The 23,766-nt window shown below is 44.6% G+C and overlaps 1 protein-coding gene across 3 annotated transcripts in view; it reads left to right on the plus strand.

The window, feature by feature from the left end:
• CACNA1A (calcium voltage-gated channel subunit alpha1 A) overlaps positions 1-23,766 on the plus strand; it is a 250,656-nt gene that overhangs the window by 103,183 nt on the left and 123,707 nt on the right. For all 3 annotated transcript variants that reach the window (XM_081495595.1, XM_081495594.1, XM_081495593.1), the window contains exons 4-6: positions 11,721-11,812; positions 14,594-14,746; positions 19,162-19,355. In XM_081495595.1, coding sequence (XP_081351721.1) covers positions 11,721-11,812; positions 14,594-14,746; positions 19,162-19,355 — 439 coding nt within the window. The remainder of the gene's footprint in view (positions 1-11,720; positions 11,813-14,593; positions 14,747-19,161; positions 19,356-23,766) is intronic.

The raw sequence follows: 23,766 nt of genomic DNA on the forward strand, positions 1-23,766 counted from the left end.
GCTGAACCCACCTCCCTCCCCACCCCATCTTTCCAGGTTGTCACAGAGCACTGGCTTTGGGCTTCCTGAATCATATACATCAAACTCCCACTGGCAATCTATTTTACATATGGTCATGTTTATGTTTCAATGCTATTCTCTCAAATCATCCCCCCCCCTTCCCCAACTGCGTCCGAAAGTCTCTTCTTTGTGTCTGTGTCGCCTTTGCTGCCCTGCACGTAGGATCATCAGTACCATCTAGATTCCATATATATGCATTAATATATGATATTTGTCTTTCTCTTTCTGACTTACTTCACTTTGGATAACAGGCTCTAGGTTCATCTACCTCATTAGAACTGACTCAAATGTGTTCCTTTTTATAACTGAGTAATATTCCATTGTATCTATGTACAACAACTTCCTTATCTATTCATCTGCCAGTGGATATCTAGGTTGCTTCCATGTCCTGGTTGTTGTAAATATTGCTGCAGTGAACACTGGGATACATGTGTCTTTTTCAATTCAGATTTCCTCAGGGTACATGCCTAGTAGTGGGATTGCTGGGTCATATGGTAGTTTTATTCCTAGTGTTTTAAGGAATCTCCACACTGTTCTCCATAGTGGTCCTATCAGTTTGCATTCCCACCAACAGTGTAAGAGGGTTCCCTTTTCTCCACACCCTCTCCAGTATTTATTGCTTGTAGACTTTTTGATGATGGCCATTCTGACCTGTGTGAGATGATACCTCATTGTAGTTTTGATTTGCTTTTCTCTAATAATGAGCGATATTGAGCATCTTTTCATATGTTTATTAGCCATCTATATCTCTTCTTTGGAGAAATGTCTGTTTAGGTCTTCTGCCCACTTTTTGATTGGGTTGTTTCAAATAAATTGTAATTAAGGTTATTTTGACCCTAAATGTATATGCTTAGTTTTTAAAAATTAGATTGTTTTAAGATGATTCTGTCAGAGCCATATTTAAATAAAGTATTTTTGTAGTCTTTTAAATGATTACAGAATAGGGACTTCCCTGATGGTCCAGTGGTTGAGACTTAGTCTTCCAATGCAGGGGGTGTGGGTTCGAGCCACCAGGGAGGTGGGACCAGGGAACTAAGATCCTACATCCCTTGCGGCCATAAAGGAGAAGCAGTATTGTAACAAGTTCAATTAAGGCTTAAGAAAATAGTCCATATAAATGATTACAGAATAAAGGTTATCTCGGTGATATATTTTATACTGCTTTCCCCCAAAAACATCTGATAAAATGTAATGCTTGTTTTATGAATTTAAAAGTAAAATAAAATTGAGTCTCTCCCTCAAGAAAACAAAACAAAACAAAACCTGACATGTGGTAAGAACTAAAGTAGTGTTTGTAAATAGTGCATAGGATGATAGGAAAAAAGCAATCAGCGATTAACAGCTAACAGCTGTTCGGTATGATAGTCCCTAGGCACATGCAACTATTTAAAAAAAATTTTTCTTTTCCGTTATGTTTTATTACAGGATAGTGAGTATAGTTCCATGTGCTATACAGTAGGACCTTGTTTATCCATTCTATATACAATAGTTTGCACTTGCTAGTCCCAAACTTCTTATCCATCCCTCCCTATCCCCACTCCCCCTAGGCAGTCACAAATCTGTTCTCTATGACATGTGACTATTTTTAATGGAAATGAATTGAAAGTAAATACAATTTAAAACTCAGTTCCTTAGTCACAATGTTCACATTTCAAGAGCTCAATAGCCACATGCAGCCAGTGGCTACCATACTGGCCAGCACCGATCAAGACTATAGGAGGGAAATGTTGTTTAGTCACTAAGTTACGACTCTTTTGTGACCCCATGGACTGCAGCCCATCAGGCTTCTCTGTTCATGGGATTTCCCAGGCAAGAATACTGGAGTGGGTTGCCATTTGTTTTCCAGGGGATCTTCTCAACCCAGGAATCCAACCCGGTCTCCTGCATTGGCAGGCAGATTCTTTACCTCTGAGCCACCTGGGAAGCCCATAGCAGGGAATTGTCAACAACAATAACACAGCAACCCTGCCTGCTAAGGAGGGGTGGGCAGGGGAGGGTTGGATTGGGACCAGAAGATGCAAACTATTATACATAGACTGGATAAAGGGCAAGGTCCTACTGTAGAGCACAGGGAACTATATTTAATAGCCTGTAAAAAAACCAAAATGGAAAAGAATACAGAAAAGAATGTATATATTTATGTTTAACTGAATCACTTTGCTCTACAGCGGAAATTAACACAACATTGTGAATCAACTCAACTTCAATAAAAATACAAATAATAATAATAACGAAAAGCAAAAATAGCCCAGCAACCCCAAGAGGAAAGCAGGCCAAAAATGTGATCAGACAGTTTAGGGAGTAAAAGTCTGAAAAGCTAATCAGTAGATGACATGGTATTCAAAACCACTTGTAATCAGAAAGATGAAAATGAAAACAGTGGGTGTCTCTGTATGCCTCTTAGAGTGGAAAAAACTAGAAAGGTGGGTAAGGGAAGGGTCAGCCCGTTGTGGTGACAGGGGAAGCTCCTCCCCCTCATGGGGGCGTGGCCTGAGCGGCCACGGCGGAGAGTGATCAACGGTGATTGGTCCATTTAAGTCCAGACCCAGGGGCAGTTATGCTCCCAGGCACGTAAGTCTCCGTGAGACTTTTATTGGTTTTATAAGGAGCGGGTATGAGGTTTTCCGGTCCGACACCATCTGTGAAGGATGAGCTGAAGGCCACCTGGTGTCTGTGCCTGGGGGATGGGCAGGTGGGATGTGACGGGCGCACTTCGGCAGCCCCCGGGCCCAGCGAGAACCCCAAACTGCACGTCTGCGGTTCTGGGTGAAAATAGAAAACAAGAGAATAGTCCTGACAGTTGCCATTGATGTAAACTTAAAATGCATGCGTTCAAAATAAAGCGCATGGTTTACAAGAATGCACTCCAATAAAACCAAATTAAACGTATCCGTTTTCTCTGGGGGGGGGTGGGGGGGGAATGAAAGTAGAATGTGGGGATGAAAGGGATGAATGAATAAACGAGTGAACAAGAAAGGTGCATTGCACAGACCAAATCTTGACTCTGCATTTGAGGGTTTAGAAAAGGAATTTTAGAAATAGTTTTTTCAAGAGAAGCTAAAAGCCAGGTGATACAAGAATAAACTTGAAGAAGATTTGCAAAATCTACCAATAGCAAGAATATAGACTGCATGGGAAGCAGTTATGCTCTGAATATTTATCTCAGAAGGATTGGACTGGATCTGTGGGGGCAGATGCTTCTTTAATTTATGTTTGTATAAAGGAGGTCTGTTTATTTTAATATTATCTTTTATCTGCATGGGTTTTTCTTTTTTATTGGCGTATAGTCGCTTTGCAATGTTATGTCAGTTTCTGCTGTCCAGCAGAGTGAATCAGCTATACATATACATATACATATATCCCCTCTTCCCTGGATTTCCTTTTCATTTAGGTCACCACATAAGCATTGAGTAGAGTTCCCTGTGCTATACAGTAGGTTCTCATTAGCTGGGCTTCCCAGGTGGTGCTAGCAGTAAAGAACTCGCCTGCCAATGCAGGAGACATAAGAGAGGTGGGTTTAATTCTGGGTAAGGAAAATCCCCTGGAGAAGGGCATGGCAACCCACTCCAGTATTCTTGCCTAGAGAATTCCACGGACAGAGGAGCCTGGTGGGCTACAGTCCATAGGGTTGCAAAGAGTCAGACATAACTGAAGCGACTTAGCATGCACGCACATTAGTTATCTATTTTATACACAGTATACATGTCAATCCCAGTCTCCCAATCCATTCCAACTCACTTCCCTCCTTGATATCCATATGTTTGTTCTGTATGTCAAGTTTTTAAAGATTTTATATAAGTATAGTTGATTCACAATGTTGTGTTAGTTTCAAGTATACAGCAAGGTGATTCAGTCATACATATATATATATATATGTATGTATGTATATTCTTTTTCAGATTCTTTTCACTTAGAGGTTATTACAAAATACTGAGTATAGTCCCTTGTGCTACACAGGAGGCCCTTGTTGGTTATCTATTCTATGTATAGTAGTGTGTATATGTTAATCTCAAATTCCTAATTTATCCCTCCCCCCCTTTCCCCTTTGGTAATCATGTTTGTTTTCTATACTGGTGGGTCAATTTCTGTTTTATAAATAAGTTCATTTGTATCATTTTTTTAGATTCCACATATAACGAAATATGATATTTGTCTTTCTGGCTTAATTCACTTAATATGATAATCTCTAGGTTCATCCATGTTTCTGCCAATGGAATTATTTCATTCTTTTTTATGACTGAATAATAGTCCATTGTATATATGGACCACATCGCCTTTATCCGTACATCTGTCGATGGACATTTAATAAGGTTGCTTCTATGTCTTGGCCCTTGTGAATAGTGTGGGCAGATGCTTCCTCTAAATAAAGTCAGGTGGGTGAGGTCAGTGAGGCCTCCATCCTCTCCCCTGTTTTCTAGCCACACTGATATCTTCTTCTCATTCTCCTGTCCTCTGGCCCTCCCCCTCATCTGGTAACCCCACTCTTCACCATAAGTTCTCTCCAGCCCCAGGGCCTCTGCACATGTTCCCCTCCTCATCCACCTGGCACAAAGTAGTTGCTCCTCTGCAAATATTTATTGACATTCTGACTTCCACGCAGCTAGAGAAAAATCTAGATCCTTCCTACACTTAGGTTAATGGAGACATAAGCTTGGCTGAGATCCTGGGAGAGGGTAAGTCAAGTGGGGGAATTAACCAGGGGCAGCACAGTGGAGGCAGCAAAGCCAGACTCGGGTCACAGATACCACATGTTAGCTGTGTGATTGTGGGCAAGTAGTTAACCCCTCAGAGTCTCAGTTCCCCTGTCAATTAACTGAGTGTAGAACACTCATCTGGTAAAGATACTGAGGCATACAATGAGACCTCAGTATTTAAAGCCACAAGCATATAACCTGGCAAAGAAAATGAACTTAATGAATGTTGGTTCCTTCATCAGTCAATTCTGGTATAACTTAGGGACAAGTAATAAAAATGTAACTGATGATGATAGCAAACATTTATATGTTGTTGTTTAGGTGCTAAGTTGTGTCCAATTCTTTTGTGACCCCATGGACTATAGCCCACCAGGCTCCTCTGTTCATGGGATTTCCCAGGCAAGAATACTGGAGTGGGTTGCCATTTCCCTCTCTAGGGGATCTTCCCGACCCAGGGATCAAAATTGTGTCTCCTGCTTGGCAGGTGGATTCTCTACCACTGAACCACCTGGGAAGCCCAAAAGAATAAATGCAATTTAATAAACATATAATCCCAGAGAGTTTTCTTTATCTAGAGGGGGACAGGGAAATCCTCTCTGAGAAGAAAAGTTTGAGCTGCAGCCTGAAAGATTTGAAGAGGGCCAACTAGGCAAAGCAGGGAGAGAGTTGAAGGCGTGGAGCAAGTGTTAGCAGGAAAAGAGATGGCTGTCATATGATTCCGGGGTAGAAAGGAGATTTTCCCGTTGGAAGAACAGAAAGCCAAAGTGGCTGGAGTATAGAAAGGGTGGTCAGGGAAATCAAGTCAGGCAAGATCTTGTGGTCATGGTATAATCCAAATTTTATTCTAAGCCTGGTGATAGCCTCTGGAAGGTTTTAATGAACGAGTTACAGAAAACTGGCTTCCCAAACTCAGTGTGTCCACAACCCAGCTCTTTCCCTACTTTTATATTGGAGTTTAATTTCTTTACAGTGTTGTGTTGATTTCTGCTGTACAGCAAAGTGAATCAGCTATATGCATATATATATATATATCTCCCCACTTTGTCACCACAGAACTTTGAGTAGAGTTCTCTGTTCTATACAGTAGTTTCTCAATAGTTATCTGTTTTATACATAGTAGTGTGTATATGTCAGTCACAATCTCACAACCCAGCTCTTGATCTTCCTTCAAACCTCCCCCTTCCTTCATCTTCCCCATCTCAGTTGATAACTCCATCCTTCAGGTAGCCTAGTCTTAATTCCTCTTTCCCACCACACATTCCATCGTTCCATTGGAAGCACTGGTGGCCGCCATATTGTTTTCCATAGCACGACACTCCATGTATAGTCCCATTGTCCCAAAGGGATCCATTGTCACTTTGTTCATGGTGGCATCCTCAGGTCCTACCTGAGCGGCTGGTACATAGCAGGAACTCAACAAAGCCATGTAAATAAATGAGTGATCATCACTTGGTGGTCCATTTATAACCAGAAAGGCATTCTTCCCTTCCTTTTCTTTCCCACCACTGCCCCTGCCCCATCCAGCAAGCCATGTGAGGTGGAAAACTGGGGTTCTGGAGTCCTGGGGTCCTGGGTTCATGTTCTCACTTGGTGGTATGGACCTCCATGCCTTAGTAACTTCTCCAGGCTTCAGTTTCCTCGTCTGTAAAATGGGACTCCTCCTAATGATGGCTGGGATGCAGGGAGTGCTTGGTGAGCCCTTGGTGAGCACAGCAATCTATGGCAGCTATATATAAATTGGGGCCTCCTTTGTACTCCCACTGCCTTTGTCCTAGTTCTAGTCCTCATTACACTGGTCTGCTCTTGCGGCTGTCTCCTAACTCTTGCCTCCATCACCACCAATCTGTCCTTTCAGCTGTCAGGCTTGTCTTCCTAACGCCAACCCTAATCACATCCCTCCCCTGTTCCGAAACCTCACATGACTCCTACTGTCCACACAGCAGGACCCACCTCCTCTGCCTCCAGTTCACAGCCTCCAGTGGTCCAGCCCACCTCGATTTCCCCCCACCCCCACCCCCGCCATCATGTTTCCTAAAGGAAGTTTTCTGCCTCTGTAGGGCATTCTCAGTCTGAGAAGCCTCTCCCCGCTCCCATTCTGCTCCTACTTCCTTGTCATCCTTCCAGGGAGGGGGTTAGGAGATAGTCCATCTTGGGTGCCCACTAGGTTTGCACTGGGCAGGAAGGAAGTCAGATTAGCTGCATTTCAGAGGCTCAGAGAAGTTAGAGCAAAGGCTAGGTAATGAGAAGATGCAGGGTCAGGGTTTAACTCCAGGTCTAAGATTTTGTAAGATCTTGTGCTTTGCTGTATTTTCAGCCTTGGGCTCCACAATCACGCTGTCCCCCACGCTGTCTGTATTCATTTCCTCTTCCTTCTTGCCTCCGACAGCCTTGGGGCCAGAAGGACTTGTACTTGAATCTGTCATCCACTTACTTGTATGGTCATCTAAGGGCAAGGCTGAGTTCATCTCAGTGTTATCCTTGTGTCCAGCACAGCTAGATCTAAACCCATCGTCTCTCACGTGGACCACTGTGGTCATCTCCGCCCCCTTCTAATCTCCCAGTTTCTGGTCTTGACCCCCAGAGGGATCTTATTTTAATATGTAAGTCAGATCATGTCTCTGCAATGCTCAGAACCCTCCTTGGCTCCTGCTTCACTCAGAACAAAAGTCCAAGTCCTCACCATGGCCCACAAACTCCTGCACACTGCCCCATCTCCTCCCTGCCCTCATCGCCTCCCGCTGTCACCATGGTTCACTCAGTTGTGTGGCCTCCTTGCCATTCCTCAAGTGTACCAGGCATGGTCCTGCCTCAGGACCTTTGCACTGGCTGTCTTTCTGCCTAGAGTTTTCCTCTGACATTCCTGTGACTCACTTCACATCTCTTCCCCACTGACTCTTTCTCTGGACCTGACCTACATGGTACACTCAGCACTGGCCAAGCATGGCCATCATACACCTGAGTTGAGATGTACCATAAGTATAGAATATGCTAACCAGATTTCAAAGACTTAGTCTAAAGGAAAGAATATATAAAATGTCTTATGAGTAATCTTTCATAGTGATTGCCTATTTAAATGATAATACTTCAGATGTTGTTGTTTAGTCACTAAGTTGTGTCCGACTCTTTATGACCCCATGGGCTATAGCCTACCAGGCTCCTCTGTCCATGGGATTTCCCAGGCAAGAATACTGGATTGGATTGCCATTTCCTTTTCCAGGGGGTCTTCCTGACCCCAGGACTGAACCCACGTCTTCTGCTTGGCAGGCAAATCTTTACCACTAAGCCACCTGGGAAGCCCAATACTTCAGATATACCTGGTTGAATAAACTATATTATTAAAATTAATCATCTGTTTCTTTGGACTTTTAATGTAGCTATTGGCAAATTTTAAATTTCACACATGGCTCTTCCTTTTTTTTCCTTTTTTCTTTTCTTATTGAAATATAATTGATTTACAATGTTGTGTTAATTTCTGCTGTACAGCAAAGTGATTCATTTATACATATATATAATTCTCTTTTTTATATGCTTTTTCATTATGGTTTATCATAGGATATTGAAGAGTTCTCTGTGCTATACAGAGAGTGTTTATTCATTCTATATATAAAAGCTTACATCTGCTAACCCCAATCTCCCACTCCATCCTTCCCCAACGCGCCCCCGTTGGCAACCACCAGTCTGTTCTCTGTGTCTAACATACGGCTCTTCTTGAAGTTCTACTGGGTGATGCTGGTCTGAACATCCTTAACACTGAACTACTACCCAGCCAGGAGGGAAAGAGCAGTTGGCCTTTACTAATTGAAATGGGTGTCATCGCTCTCCTCATCCTGCCCCACTTTGCCAGCACACCCTCTTCCCTGCACTGCTTTGCTCCCTTGCACTCATCGCCCTGACATCTGGCACATTTACTGGGTTTATTCTCAGCCTCCCACACACAGATAGGGATTCCTATGACTCGTGTCCCCAAGACCTGGCACATTGTAGATGCTCAGTTAATGTTTGTGAAGTGAGTGACTGAAAACTCAGGGAATGCTTGTCCAGGTGGCTCAGTGGTAAAGAATCCGCCTGCCAGTTCAGGAGACATGGATTTGATCCGTGGGTGGGGAAGATCCCCTGGAGGAGGAAATAGCAACCCACTATAGTATTCTTGCCTGAAAAATCCCATGGACAGAGGAACCCGGTGAGCTGCAGTCCATGGGATTGCAAAGAGTAGGACACGACGGAGCAACTGAGCCCACACACGCGTGCACACACACACACACACACACACACCCTTAACAATGGCTTTTACCTGCTGATAAAGAAGAAAGTACAATAGACTGGTGATCTACAGGATGGAGTTTGAGAAATGCAAATGAAAATTGGAAGAGGAAGAGAAAAAAAATAGAATTAAATGAATGAAAATTTCCTTGGGGTTGCTTGGCGAGGCCCCCATCTACACTTCAGCTTCATGGCATCACCCAAATCCCCACCATGCACCGTTTCCTTCCTTGAATTTGCCTTCCTGCCCCAGGCTCTCTGTCTCAGCCATTCCCTCAGCCTGGAAAGTTCTTCCCCCACTGATCAGATTCCACCTGCTCATCCATGAATCCTCAGCTTGAAATGGGAACCTCCCTGGGTCCCAGATGAGTTAACACTACCTACTGTGTACCCTCAGAGCTGTTGTTTTTGCCTGCCCTCTCTAAGACTGCATCACACCCCCAATGGATTCAATCTCTGTGTGCATTTTTTGATTAAACTGTTTTTCTCCTGCATCAGCCCCACGAAGCAGGGAGGGCCTCATGTATTGCTTTGCCCAGGACATACGATGTGTTTAGATGTACATTTGATGATGGTGAAAGAGGAGGTTAGCCCAATCTAATAGACACATCTCTGTCCTAGGAATGGTGTCTCTGGCAGGAGACCCGAGATCAATCCCTGCGTCAGGAAGATCCCCTGGAGAACGGAATGGCGGGCTGCTCCCCACTCCAGTGTTCTTGTCTGGAGAATCCCATGGACAGAGGAGCCTGATAGGCTATAGTCCATCGGGTCACAAAGAGTCCAACACGACTGAGCGACTAGCACTTTCACTTTCTGTCCTAGGAATAGTTGGGAAAGAGCTGGGAATACTCCTGTCTTAGTTTGGAGTGCCCCTACATTGACCCTGAGACAAGAATTCGGGTCCAAGTAGTTCATCTGGAAAGTGACTCCAGGAAATGTGGGTGGGGGACAACGGTGGGGAGACAGGGAAGAATGAGGGGTTGAGCAGGTTACCCTCGATGGGCAGCTGGGCTCAACCTCTCTGGGAGCCTGTATGGAACTCACAGCTCAGAGCAATCTGGAAGGAGGGGGCGAGGGAGCTGGGGAATTCATCCACCTCTTCCCATCGATCTTTGGTGGAGGGCTGCTCTTGCAGGGGAATTCACTGCCTGGGTCTGTCTTAGCTTTAAAGAAAGTCCTGAGACAAAAGCGTGCCAATGCGATTTATTAATACAGGTGCCAATACAGGTTGTTAATAGATGCAGATACTGATTGTCTGAAAGACAAAGAGATGTACTATTACTATGTATAAAATAATATATTTTATATTTATATATAAAATAAATAATCAACAAGGACCTACCGTATAACACAGAGAACTCTCCTCAGTATTCTTGTAAGTAATCTATATAGGAAAAGAATTTGAAAGAGAATGGTTGTGTGTGTATGTATAACTGAATCACTTTGCTGTACACCTGAAACTGACACAAAGTTGTAAATCATCTATACTCCAATATACAATAACAATTTAAAAAAAACAAGACAGCGAGGGACTTTCCTGGTGGTCCAATGGTTAAGACTCCACACTTCCACTGCAGGGAGCGTGGGTCAGTCCCTGGTCAGGGAACTAAGATCCTACATTCTGCATGAGCAGCCAAAAAATAAAGACAGATGTAGATACTGGTTATTCACAGGCCAAAGTTGTAAGACTCAGACTGCTGGACAAGAATGAAGACACTCCCAAATTATTTGTGTGGTCTCCATCTGGTTAATCACAGTGCATGCTCAGTAGCATCTGTTCACAACCCCATGGATTGTAGCCTGCCAGGCTCCTCTGTCCATGAAATTTTCCAGGCAAGAATATTGGAGCAGGTTACTATTTCCTACTCAAGGGGATCTTCCTGACCCAGGGATCCAACCTGTCTCACCTGCATTGGCAGGCAGATTCTTTACCACTGTGCCACCTGGGACGCCAGTTCTTAACCACAGAATCCTTTGTTTTTCAGCATTCCTTGCTCATCATCTGAGGTTCCAATGACAACCTTTTCTTAACACCATTTTACATATGACAAAACTGAGACCCAGCCCGTGGTCACCCTGCCTAGAAACCAGCCTGGTGCTCTGCGATGACCTAGAGGAGTGGGATGGGAGGAGGGAGAGAGGCTCAAGAGGGAGGGGAGGTGTACATATATATGTATATATGTATCAGTCAGTCAGTTCAGTCGCTCAGTCGTGTCCAACTCTTTGCAACCCCATGGAATGCAGCACGCCAGGTTTCCCTGTCCATCACCAACTCCTGAAGCTTGCTCAAACTCGTGTCCATCGAGTTGGAGATGCCATCCAACCATCTCATTCCCTGTCATCCCCTTCTCCTCCTGCCTTCCGTATTTCCCAGCATCAGAATCTTTTCCAATGAGTCAGTTCTTTGCATCAGATGGCCAAAGTATTGGAGCTTCAGCTTCAGCATCAGTCTTTCCAGTGAATATTCAGGACTGATTTCCTTTAGGATTGACTGATTTGATCAATCAATTATATATGTATAATTGATTATATATATAATTATGGCTGATTCGCATTGTTCCACAGCAGAAACTAACACAACATTGTAAAGCAACTATCCTCTAATTAAAAAATTTTGAAAAAAGAAACCACAACATTGAACCTCCCACCCACCTCTCTGACCCTGAAACCCACCGTCTGCTTTCTGTTCTGGCTTCTTTCTTCCAGCATCTTGGCAACAGTTGGGACGGAGTTTGACCTAAGGACGCTGAGGGCAGTTCGAGTGCTGCGGCCGCTCAAGCTGGTGTCTGGAATCCCAAGTGCGTGAGTTTCTGACCCTGGCAAGGGGTCTCCTCAGAGGTTCTAGGAGCCCTCGATTTCCCTTCTGCAAGAGGGTTTCATAGGTACCCTCAGATGCTACCCTATCCTGGGTCAGGGCAGCCTCATCTTTGGGGAAGCCCCTTCAGGGACTCCCCACCCCCAGGAATCTGGCTGCAGGTCTGGGTGAACTCCTAAAAGCCAGCCAGGAGCCTCACCCATCACCACAGTACCCATTTAATGAGCACTTCTCTATCAGGAGCCATGCTAAGCACCACCCAGGACCCCATTCTATAATCAAAACCCTGTGAAGTTGATAGGACCAAAATCTCCATTTTACAGATGAGGAAACTGAGGCTCAGGGCAGATGAATAATTTGAGCAAAATCATGTGGCTGAGAATGGAAGAATTAGTAGCTAGCCAATCTGCCCCCACAGCCTGAATAATATTGGTGGCAATGATGGTTACCATTTACTGAGTACTTACTGCATACCAGGCATGGCAGAAAGAGCTTTTTGTGTATTATCTTAGTTCATCCTCACAATCACCCAGTGAACCCATTTTATAGATGAAAATGTAGAGACTCAGAAAGGTTAAATGACTCACCAGAGTTCTTACAGTTTGACACAATGAGTTCCCAGGACTACTCATTCCATGCTATTTTCTCATCCTCCAAGAATAGATGGATGCTCCTACTCCAGACCCTTTGTGGGTGGCTATACTATTCATGATCAGGATTAGGTTCAGCTGCAAAAAAATAAATAAATAAAATGAAACAGGGCTAACCTTTTTCTGTTCTACTGGTCAGTAGTAGTAGTAATATATTAATAATAATCATTAATATTTTTATTTATAAGTACTTACAATGTATCAAGCACTGTTGTAGTATTTGCCATTTTTAAAAAACTCATTTATCCTCACAACAAGCATATGAGGTAGGTTAAGTTATTACCACCGTTTTGCATTTCATTAGCTTCATTCTTCAGGTTCATTGCCATCCAGATTTAAAGACTTAAGATTTCCCAGATAACAACCAGCAGGATCTTTTTGTAGAAAGAAGGCACTTCTGCTCAGGTGTCCACAAGATTCCAGCAGGTGCCTGTTGTTCAGTTGCTCAGTCATGTCCAACTCCATGGACTGCAGCACATCAGGCTTCCCTGTCCTTCACTGTCTCCTGAAGTTTGCTCAAACTCATGTCCATTGAGTCGGTGATGCCATCCAACCATCTCATCCTCTGTCGCCCCCTTCTTCTTTTGTCTTCAATCTTTCCCAGCATCTAGGTCTTTTCCAACGCACTGGCTCTTTGCATCAGGTGGCCAAAGTATTGGAGCTTCAGCATCAGTCATTCCAATGAATATTCAGGATTGATTTTCTTTAAGATTGACTGGTTTGATTTTCTTTCTGTGCAAGGGACTCTTAAGAGTCTTCTCTTAAAGAGACCAGAGGTGCCTACGTCATGTTAAATCAAGTTCCATCCCAAAGCTAATACTAACAGGAATCTCTGTTTAATGACCGTCTGTGATATGCCAAGGGCTTTGCTAGGTATGAACCCTCTCATTTAATCCTGAGAGGGAGGTGCTAAGTCTCATCCCCATTTACAGATGAAGAGCCTGATAAATTAAGATTTTTAATTGGAATTTCAATATTAAACTCTCAAAGATTAATAGAATGAATATATAGAAAAGTAGAAGGATGTAGTAGACCCGAAAAGTACTATAAACCAATTCAACATAATTAAGATTTATATAGTTTTCACCCAACTGTAGGATACAAATTCTATTCAACTTCTCATAGACTATAAACTGGGAGACACTGAAGAGTATCAAAGGACATAAAACAAGAAATTCTCATTTTAACCACGTTATTTGTTGTTTAGTCACTAAGTCATGCCCAACTCTTTTGTGACCAGGGATCAAACCTGTGTCTCCTGCGTTGGCAGGCAGATTCTTTACTGTTGAGCCGCCTGGGAGCATTTGAACATAGACTTTCCTAAAGGTTGGTTACAGGCATAGAATTTGACATCAGTTCCAACCTGGGTTCAAATCCTGGCCCCATTATTTCTCACACCTTGAGGCTGAATCCTCATGTTAAGCATGACATCCTCTGAGCTTTGCTTCCCACCTCTGTAAAATGGGGATAATTTTACACGTGTGCCTGCCTCATGGGATTGTTGCTAAAAGCCAATGAAATAATACCTGGTTTCTCAGGGTTGAAACTAGGACGTTCACTGCTTTCCCAGGCAGAGCTGCAACTAATGCATATGGCATTGTATGAATTAGGAAAAAGACGCCCCTTCTTGGTGGAAAAAGGTTAGAAAAAGGCACCATGATCTGAATGAAAATTGTGCAACACCCAGGAATAGGGCTCAGAAAGCTATGAATTTCCACCTCTTACTTGCCCCAAAAGTCATCAAACAGGACAGCCTATGCCCAGTACTTTAAAAAATATTTTTAAAATAGAAAGTGGGGAATTTCCATTGGTTAGAACTCAGTGATTTCACTGCCATGTTCCCGGGTTCAGTCCCTGGCCAGGGAGCTAAGCTCCTGCAAACCAAATGGTGCGGCCAAAACAAAACCAAAAAAAAAAGTGCTTAAAATATAAGGAAGGATTGTTCCTATTATTAAAATAAGCAGGCTCCATGTCTTCCATGCATCTTCCCTCACCATTGCCCCATCCCCCGCATCCCGCGTGCTCTGAGTTTCCTCAGGAGGCATCTTGGGGGTGGCGTTTCAGGGTACCTTCTCACAGGCCTCTGGGGCCTCTCTCTCTCTGTGTCTCCCCAGGTTTACAAGTCGTCCTGAAGTCGATCATGAAGGCAATGATCCCCCTGCTGCAGATCGGCCTCCTCCTATTTTTTGCAATCCTTATTTTTGCAATCATAGGGTTAGAATTTTATATGGGAAAATTTCATACCACCTGCTTTGAAGAGGGCACAGGTAGGTCCGAGCAGCATCATAGATTTTTTTTCCAAACTTCCTCCCCTTTCTTTTCTCCCTTGGGGACAAGCTCCTGGACAAGATCTGCAGGGCTTTGCTTCTTTCTCCTGGAAGCTGGGAGAAAGAACATCTTCCTGAAGGCAAGGCAGGGGGTGAAACAGCCCCAGAGATCTTGGTTGTTGCTGGTATGTTACACTGGGGTACCTGAGAAGCTGTCCCAGGGTAAGTGGTTTATTGGGGAAGTGATCCCAGGAAACACCATCAGGTGAGTAAAAAAGTGAGACAGGAGAGGATCTAGTAACATCTAGGGATGTTATCAGATAGGTTACCATCTTGGGCAAGGTTACCAGACCTCAGCTCCATTGAGCACCTGGGGGAAACAGGGTAGGTCACATGCCTCAGACCCATCCCACACGGGGGGCAAGGGAGCTGGGTATTTATCCACCATATTCTGTCCGACATTGGCAGGGATTGAGCCCAGAATGGGCATTGATGCCCTGGCACAGCTGGCTGCCCCAAATGCTGGGCAGGAGCAGGCATCAAAGATATTTTCAGTGGGAACACGTAGGGGCAAAAGACAGCAGAATACAAATGCAGTGCCTACAGCCTCTGCCTAGCTACCCTGCAGCGACCCCAGACCGTAGCATGTACTGAGTTCTGAACCTCCTTGTTGTTGTTTAGTTACTAAGTCGTGTCCAACTCTTGGTGATAACGTGGACTGTAGCCTGCCAGGCCCCTCAGTCCATAGGATTCCCCAGGCAAGAACACTGGAGTAGGTTGCCATTTCCTTCTCCAGAGGATCTTCCTGACCCAAGAATCAAACCTGCGTCTCTTGCATTGGCAGGTAGATTCTTTACCACTGAGCCACCAGAGAAGCCTGAAACCTCCTTACCCTGAAGGAAGAGAGAGTCGAGGGTGACTCCTCCTAGTCTCCCCAAGAAGATGCCTTAAAGACATCCCACTGGGAGTCCTGGCACCAACCAATCAGCATCAAGCGCAAACAGGATCTTGGCTCCTCCCCTCCCCACACTGTGCCACAGTCAACCCCTTAGCTTAGTGGCTTCCTTGGTGGCTCAAGTGGTAAAGAACCCACCTACCAATACAGGAGACATAGGCTTAATCCTTGGTCCTGTAAGATCCCCTGGAGAAGGAAATGGCAAACAACTCCAGTGTTCTTGCATGGGAAATCCCACGGACAGAAGAGGCTGGCAGGCTACAGTTCATGGGATCACAAAAGAGTCGGACACAATCTAGAGACTAAACAACAACAACAACAAGATGGGGCAGGTTGACTCAGGAAAAAAACCAGGAAGACCAGAAGTCACAGCTTTAGTCTCTGAAACAGCAGTGAAACAGCCTGGGTGTCCCTAGCTATTCATATACTCAAGGACCTAATAGCTTCCACATTCATCTTTCATTAAGTGCCCTGCTATGCAAACCTGGCTACTTGCTCTCTGAAGCCAAAGAACCAAATGAAATCAAATAAGAGGGAAGCCTGTATTTCAATACTTGGACCATGGGCCTCCTCACTGTGGATGGCCTGAATGACAGCGTTAGTCGTGGGTCAAGGAAACTGTGAATGGAGACAGGGGAGCCTGTGTGAGAAGGGAAGGAGGTTTCAGGCCTGCCTTATTGGGAAGATAATTCTGTCCTGGAGTGGCTTCCCATCCACCTTCTCTTCCTGGTGACCCCCAGGTAACCAAACCCTCTCCCCAGACCTCCCAGAGGGCAGGAAAACCCAGTAAGGAAGGTTTATTCAAGATGCTTTTTTTTTTTTTTGCTTCCTTTTTTCTTGCTCCTCCCATCTCCTTCTCTCCTGGGCTTGTGAAGTTTGCTCAATATGGGATGTCCTAATTATTTCTTCCCCAATGAAGAAGGTGTTAATTGAGACAGAGCTATTTCTGCTCCTGGCCTCGACACCTGGGCGGAAGTGCTGGAGGGAGAGATGCAGGGCAGGGCCCCTTGGAAACATCAGCCAAGAGCAGAGAAACCAGGACTCCTGGATCCTGGGTTTTTTGTTTTTGTTGGTTCTCTCTCTGTCTCTCTCTCCAGCCAAGGGGACAGAGGACTGGCTTGAGTCTAAATCAGGGTTGTAAGGGGACAGACGTGGGTGGGGCAACTGGAGGGTAGGAGGCCTTGATTTAGGGAAGATGACTGAAAAGCTCACAATTAAAAATATAAGAATGTGTGAGTAAGAGACAGATATATACAGACACCCAGGCAGCAGGTTAATTTTAAAATATATTTATAACCAAATTCCTCAGACTCTCTGGATGGTTGCTTTTCTAGAAGCAGCCCCCAGAGTGTTTCATGGTGAGGGGGCTGGCAGGTCACGATCAGGAGCACCACGGGGCATAGCTGCTGAAGGTGGTCAGATTTCTCCTGCAGACAGTTTCTCCTTATAATCAGGAACCCACTTCTTGTGTGCCCAGCACTGTGCTAAACACCCAGAGAAATGCAAAGGAAAGGTGGGAGAGCTTCCTGTTTTCCAAGAGCTTCCAAAATAGTTTGAGGAAACAAGACTCCTCATCTGGAACTAGTCTATAGCAGTGCAGGTTAATGCCTGCTTTTATCTCCTCACCAAATGTGAACATAAGGGAGCTACTGTAGCCCTGAGAGGAGGAAAAAGGGGACTAGTAGACTGGACTAACCCAAGAGAGAGGAGGGTGTTGGTGGATGGGAATTGAGCCAGACTTGGACGGAAGGTGAAAATGGAGAAGGTTTTGGACAGAGGCAACCTTCCCAACAAACCGTGGTTCTCATTCATGATAGGAGCCCATGGAATTTTGCCTTTTGCCCCAAGTTTTATGTTTAAGATTTTGCCTTCCAATCTATATTCATTAAATCAGCCCCTCTACCAAGTCTGACATGAAGGGGAAAAGTATTTCCCACAACTTAAACTAGTGATTGGGATGTCAGTGCTTCTTGAATTGTAGGTGTCCCTTCTGATATGGCAAACGTCATCTTGCATGGCCTAGAGTTTCTATTTAACAGGAGTCTCAAAGGCCAGTAAGATTCATGCATTCTGTGTTGGCTTATTTCTCCCTATTTCTTGCTAAGTGGAGGTTAAGAATGGGCTGCAACCCCTATATGTAGCATGTGCATTGAGATATATTTTTGTTTAGTGGGGAGCTTGAGTTTACACACTCAGCTGTTTGATTTCTTATCGGACAATGCCACTCTCTAAAAACCTTCAAAAGTGTCACTCACTGAATAGAGAATCCTCTCACATCTGTGGCTCTGGTCCAGTGGGATGTTCTATACACACCCAGGATGTTCTGTACTCCTCTGATTCCATGTTCTCATGAAGGCATCTCCTCCCCCTCCCCTTCAACACCTTAGAATTCAGACTCAACCTTTATCACTCAGTCTGAGTCTGCCAGGAAGCTGTCTTTTGTTTCCAGCAAAAGGGGTGTCCATTGACATGTGTCTCTTTCCTTGTGGCATTTTCACAATCTGCCTCTTGCTATTTGGGTAGAAAGCTTAGCTCCTGTTCCTAAGGTTGAGTACTGTGTGTACTGGCCTAGCTCGCCCCCAGAACAGTTCCCTGAGCCCAGTACATCTCAAGAAAAAAAAATCAGTCAGGCTACAGAAGAATAATACAACGCAGTTGACAAATTTGTGCTAATGGAAGTCTGGAGAACACTGCCCCCAACCACTTCAAAATGCACACAGCAGATTTACCAAAGTTGACTGTTGTGGGAACCTTAAAGTCGATCTCAACAGATTTCAAAGGACAGAATAATACAAAACATATCCTCTGACCACAGTGCAGTTAGGCTAAAAATTGGTAACAAAAAAATACCACTAGAAGTGTTTGGAAATTAAGAAACATACTTCTTATTTGTTGATGAAATACTAGGATGTCTGAGATTTGCTTTAAAAATATTTTAGTGTGGGGAGGGGATGTGGATGAAACAAAATTAGTCCTGAGTTGATAAATGTTGAAATTGATGATGGGTACATGGGAATTCATTACATTACTCTATTTTTGTATATATCTGGCAAATTTTTGATGCTTCTTGGTTATCCACGAATCGAAGAAGAAATAATAATGGAAACTGCTGAATATTTTACTTGAACAATAATGATAATAATGCATGATAAAATTTGTGAGGTGCAGTTAAAGCTGCACTTAAAGGGCAATTTGTAGCCTTAAGTAACATTAATCTATCTCAAAAGTTTAGGAAAAGAACAAAAAAGGGAACACAGCTTAGAGAAGAAATTAATGAAATAGAAAACAATGAATAGATCAACCAAGCGGAGCATTGGACTTTTTGGAAAAAGACTGATAAATCCATCCTAAGAGCCATTTTTCTGCAGATTCAACAACATTGAATCTTCCCTGGCTCCTGTTTCTCAGGGCTGGTTTTGCTGGCCTTTTCCCCTGACTTTTCTCCTCTTCCGTTTCATAGATGACATTCAGGGTGAGTCTCCAGCACCGTGTGGGACAGAGGAACCTGCCCGCACCTGCCCCAATGGGACCAAATGTCAGCCCTACTGGGAAGGGCCCAACAATGGGATCACTCAGTTCGACAACATCCTGTTTGCAGTGCTGACTGTTTTCCAGTGCATCACCATGGAAGGGTGGACTGACCTCCTCTACAACGTAAGTGATGAGGGGTGGTGGAGAGCCAGGCCCGGCCAACTCCTGAGGCTGAAGTGGAGAGACCCTGAACCAGGGAGGCAGCCACAGGACAGCTCAATATTGCCCCAGGAAAGCCAGCCTAAGTCTCAGTCCTTTGACAATATGGGGGTCTTGTCCTCAGAACTCTTAATAGGGAAGGACCTTCAGGAGGTGAGAATCTAGAGGGCACACAGTTGCTGAATAATTTTTAATTGCACAAGTTTTAAAATATAATTTAGATTTTTGAATATATAAAGGTTGCATGAAGTTAAAAACCAACACAGAGGAAAGATAGAGACATGTCTTGGACACCTATCCAAAGGGATTCTGTGCTGGAGCTCTTGCTGACCCTCCTCCAGCCACGCCCTTCCCTATGGTGCTGATGGGAACTGGTGCCACCACCCCTCCATTTTCTAGATCATATTTTGCATCATCTGAGATCCTAGAATTCCCTGCCCAAGCCCAGATTCCATGAACTTGGATTCTTCCATGAGTCTGTTCTCTGACTACCTTACCCATTGTATCCCCTGAGGTCTAAGAATGTCCTTGGGGTAGCTGTTGGCACAAATGTGGCTGGAATATAGACATGCAGGTTGACATGTCCAGGCATGTGTGTGTGGAGCCCTCCCTCCCATGCCCCCAGGTGGCAGGCCATGGTCAAGGGGCAGGGAAGCCTGTCCCCACCCCTTAACCCAGTGCAAACATCCAGATTCTAAATTCTAGACTGACCTTCCTAGTGCTTATGAAGGTATGTTTGTGCAGAGGAAGCATAGAGCATGTTTTATTTAGTAGTTTTTAAATATTCACACATATTATGTGGGCCTCAGTTGGTTCTCCTGTCCTCAGTCTTGAAAATGTTAAGGACAGGTCTAAAAAGATGTCTGCTCCTACCTGCCTCCCCTTCTACCCTGTTTCCTGTCCCCCATCCCTGGACAGTTATGCATGCCACACACTGCACAAGTCACCACATCTTGGGAGTGTCATTCATATTATAGACCACATAGATTTCTACCATTATGTCCATATGTCCATTAGGCAAATCTAAAGGATGTGGGAAAAAGCCACAGTGCCCTAGTTTGCCTAACGACCTGGCCTGAGCATAGCATCTCTAGGAACAGACAGCAACTTTGAGATCGTCAGGAGCATTCTTGGGTCAGGTTGTGTCATGGGGTTGGACATCCAGAAGGAGGTTCAGAGGAAGACAATGGGAATGTGCTCAGCGGTGGGTGAGGAAGTGTGAGCAGGCCCACGAATTTCCAGAGGGTTCTATAGTCAGAAGCACCACTGTCTGAGGAGATACTTACCCTGGAAGCTTCAAGCTGAATCACCTTGAGAGATGCAAGCTCAGGGGAAACAGTTGAAAGAACAGAGTTAGGCATCAGGCTGCCTGGGTTCCCCTCCCGGCCCCACCACTTCCATGCTGTGCAACCTTGGGCAAGTTGCTTACATTCTCTGTGTCTCCGTCTCCACATGTGCAAAATGAAAAGCACAACCCTCCCTCACAGGGCACAAGGACTGAGTAAGGTGAATATATATGAAGCATTTAGAACCATGGCCCTAGGTAAGCTCTCTGTAAGCCAAATTTTCCACCCCAACAGGCGCTCCTTTTAGAAATGTATGAATTTTTCATTGTGAAAACTCTGGCAGCAACTGAGGAAGTGGGGTGAGCCATTTGGTCCCACTTTGTTCCCCCTTCTCACCCCACTGGTAACTGCCGCAGAGTAGCCTTCTAGAACTTGCCATGCAGTTATATCCCACCGTCGTACTTTGGTAGAAACCCCAGCAGGAATTTGAGCTTGATGTGAGCCGAGAGCAATAATAAAGTATCACACTGGGTGGCTTAAAACAACAGACGTTTATTATCTTACAGTATGGAGGCCAGAAGGTGTTAGCAGGGCCAGGTACCCTCCAAAGGCTCTCAGGGAGAATTCTTCCTTGCCTCTCCCAGCCTCGGTGGCTGCCAACAATCCTTGGCATTCTTTGGCTTATTGATTCTCTGTCCTCCTCTTGAACATCCCATCTGCACACGGCCGTCTTCTTATAAGGACACTTATCGTGTTGGATTAGGGCCCACCCTACTCCAGTACGATGTCATCTTAACTAATTACATCTGTAATGACCCTATTTTTCTTTTTTTTTAAAAAAAAAATTTCTTATGTGATTTTTTGGCTGTGCCGGGTCTTTGCTGCCGCGAGCAGGCTTTCCCTAGTTGCAGTGCAGGGGCTTCTCATTGCAGTGGCTTCTCTAGTTCTGGAGCACATTCTCTAGGGCATGAGGGCTTCAGTACTTGTGGCGCATGGGCTAGTTTCCCCATGACATGTGGAATCTTTCAGGACCAGGGATAAAGCCTGTCTTCCCTGCATTGGAAGGTAGATTGTTAACCACTGGACCACCAGGGAAGTTCAACCTTATTTCTAAATAAGGTCACATCCTGCGGTCGTGGAGGTTAGATTTTCAACTTTTCTTGGCTGGGGGCAGGAGGGGCGGGTAGTGAGGGGGAATTGCATAATTCAGTTCATAAATCTCCCAAATAAAGTACTTGCACTTGAACCCTTGTCTGAGACTTCCTAAATTAAGACAATCCACCCACCATGGGAGGGAGGCTTAAGAGGGAGGGGATATATGTATACTTATAGCTGATTCACGTTGTCTTACAGCGGAAACTAACGAACATTATAAAGCAATTATACTCCAGTTGAAGGTAAATTTATAAAAAAAGAAAAGAAAAGACAACTCCTCAACTCAAAATACAACCACTAGGATCACTCATTGCTAAGGACAGAAGCTAAGGTGGCATCTTTGAGTTTCTGCTTAGCGAAGACAGAGCTGTTGCTTTTCCAGACTCATCTGAGCCCTGCCCATGTGCTCTGCCATCTGCCAGGCCTGCCCTAGGACGCCCCTAGCTCCATCCAGCCACAGGCAGGCGCAGTGTCTGGACTCTTTGTCCTTTATCTTGTGCTGGAGCCAAGCCCGTGGGCATGGCCTTACCAGCCGCTGTCAGGTGAGATCCATGGGAGAGTCCAGAAGCACCTGCTTCAAGCATTTTAGAATCCACAGGCATGGAGGCCAAACATCTCTTTTCTTTTCTCATCGTTGAAATCCATTTGTTTATTCCATAATTACTTATTTTTAATGATTATTTTTAAAATTTAATTAATTTATTTATTTTCGGCCAAACTGGGTCTTTGTTGCTGCACTCGTGTTTTCTCTAGTTGTGGTGAATGGGGGCTACTCTCTAGTTGTGGTGCCTGGGTTTCTAATTGCGGTGGTTTCTCTTGTTGCAGAGCACAGGCTCTAGGGCACGCAGTCTCAGTAGTTGTGGCACATGGGCTTAGTTGTCCAATGGCATGTGGACTCTTCCTGGACCAGGGATTGAACCCATGTCCTCTGCATTGGCACGGGGATCCTCAACCATAGACCACTGGAGAAATCCCATAAGTACTTACTGAATGTCCACTGTGTGCCAGGAAATGATCAGGTGATCAAGGATAGCACAGTGAAGAAGAGAGACCAAAATCTCCACCCTCATAGAGGAGACAGACGTGACCAATAAACATTGATAAATAATGAACTACTCAGAATGTGGAAGATAGACCTTAAGCAAATGTATAATGTGGGACATAGTGACTTGACCTGTTGTCCCATGAGGACAACAGCAGCATAAGAGGACAAGCGATGGGGTACGGGGGCCAGTTTAGGTCAGGCAATCAGGGAGGGCTTCTCAGAGGAGGGGGCATTTCCACAGAGAAGAGAGCCAGGCAGATGTTTTGGAGAAGAGTGTTCTTGGCTGAGGGAACAGCAGCTCACCTCATGGTGTGCTGGGGCCCTATCCAGGTTTTTCCATTTTTCAATTTATCTCTTCTTTCCCACTTGATTTCCCAGTTAAAGTGATTTTAGAAAAAGCCTAACCTTAAGTAATCAGAAACACTGTCGAAGATTTATATCAGGATGTGCACCCCAGCATTATCTGTAAAAATAGAACAAAACTGGAAGCAACTGGTTAAATACCGTATGGTCCCTCCATATGATGGAGTATCATGTCATCATTAAAAATCATCTGTTGGGAGAATATTTAAGGATTCAGGGAAATGCTCACCATATATAATGACAAGTAAGGGGAACTGATTCTTTTAAAAGAACCAAAGTGTGCATGCTTTGCTAAGTCACTTCAGTTGTGTCCAACTCTTTGTGACCCCATGGACTGTAACCCACTAGGCTCCTCTGTCTGTGGGATTCTGCAGGCAAGAATACTGGAATGGGTTGCCGTGTCCTCCTTCAGGGGATCTTTGTGACCCAGCGATCGAACCAATGTCTCTTAGGTCTCCTGCACTGACAGATGGGCTCAGGCTGACATTGCAAAATACCATAGACAGGGCAGCTTAGACAACAAAAG

Source organism: Giraffa tippelskirchi, chromosome 6, assembly GCF_054371585.1.
Source record: "Giraffa tippelskirchi isolate mGirTip1 chromosome 6, T2T-mGirTip1v1.2.pri, whole genome shotgun sequence".
In the NCBI taxonomy this organism is placed as follows: domain Eukaryota; kingdom Metazoa; phylum Chordata; class Mammalia; order Artiodactyla; family Giraffidae; genus Giraffa; species Giraffa tippelskirchi.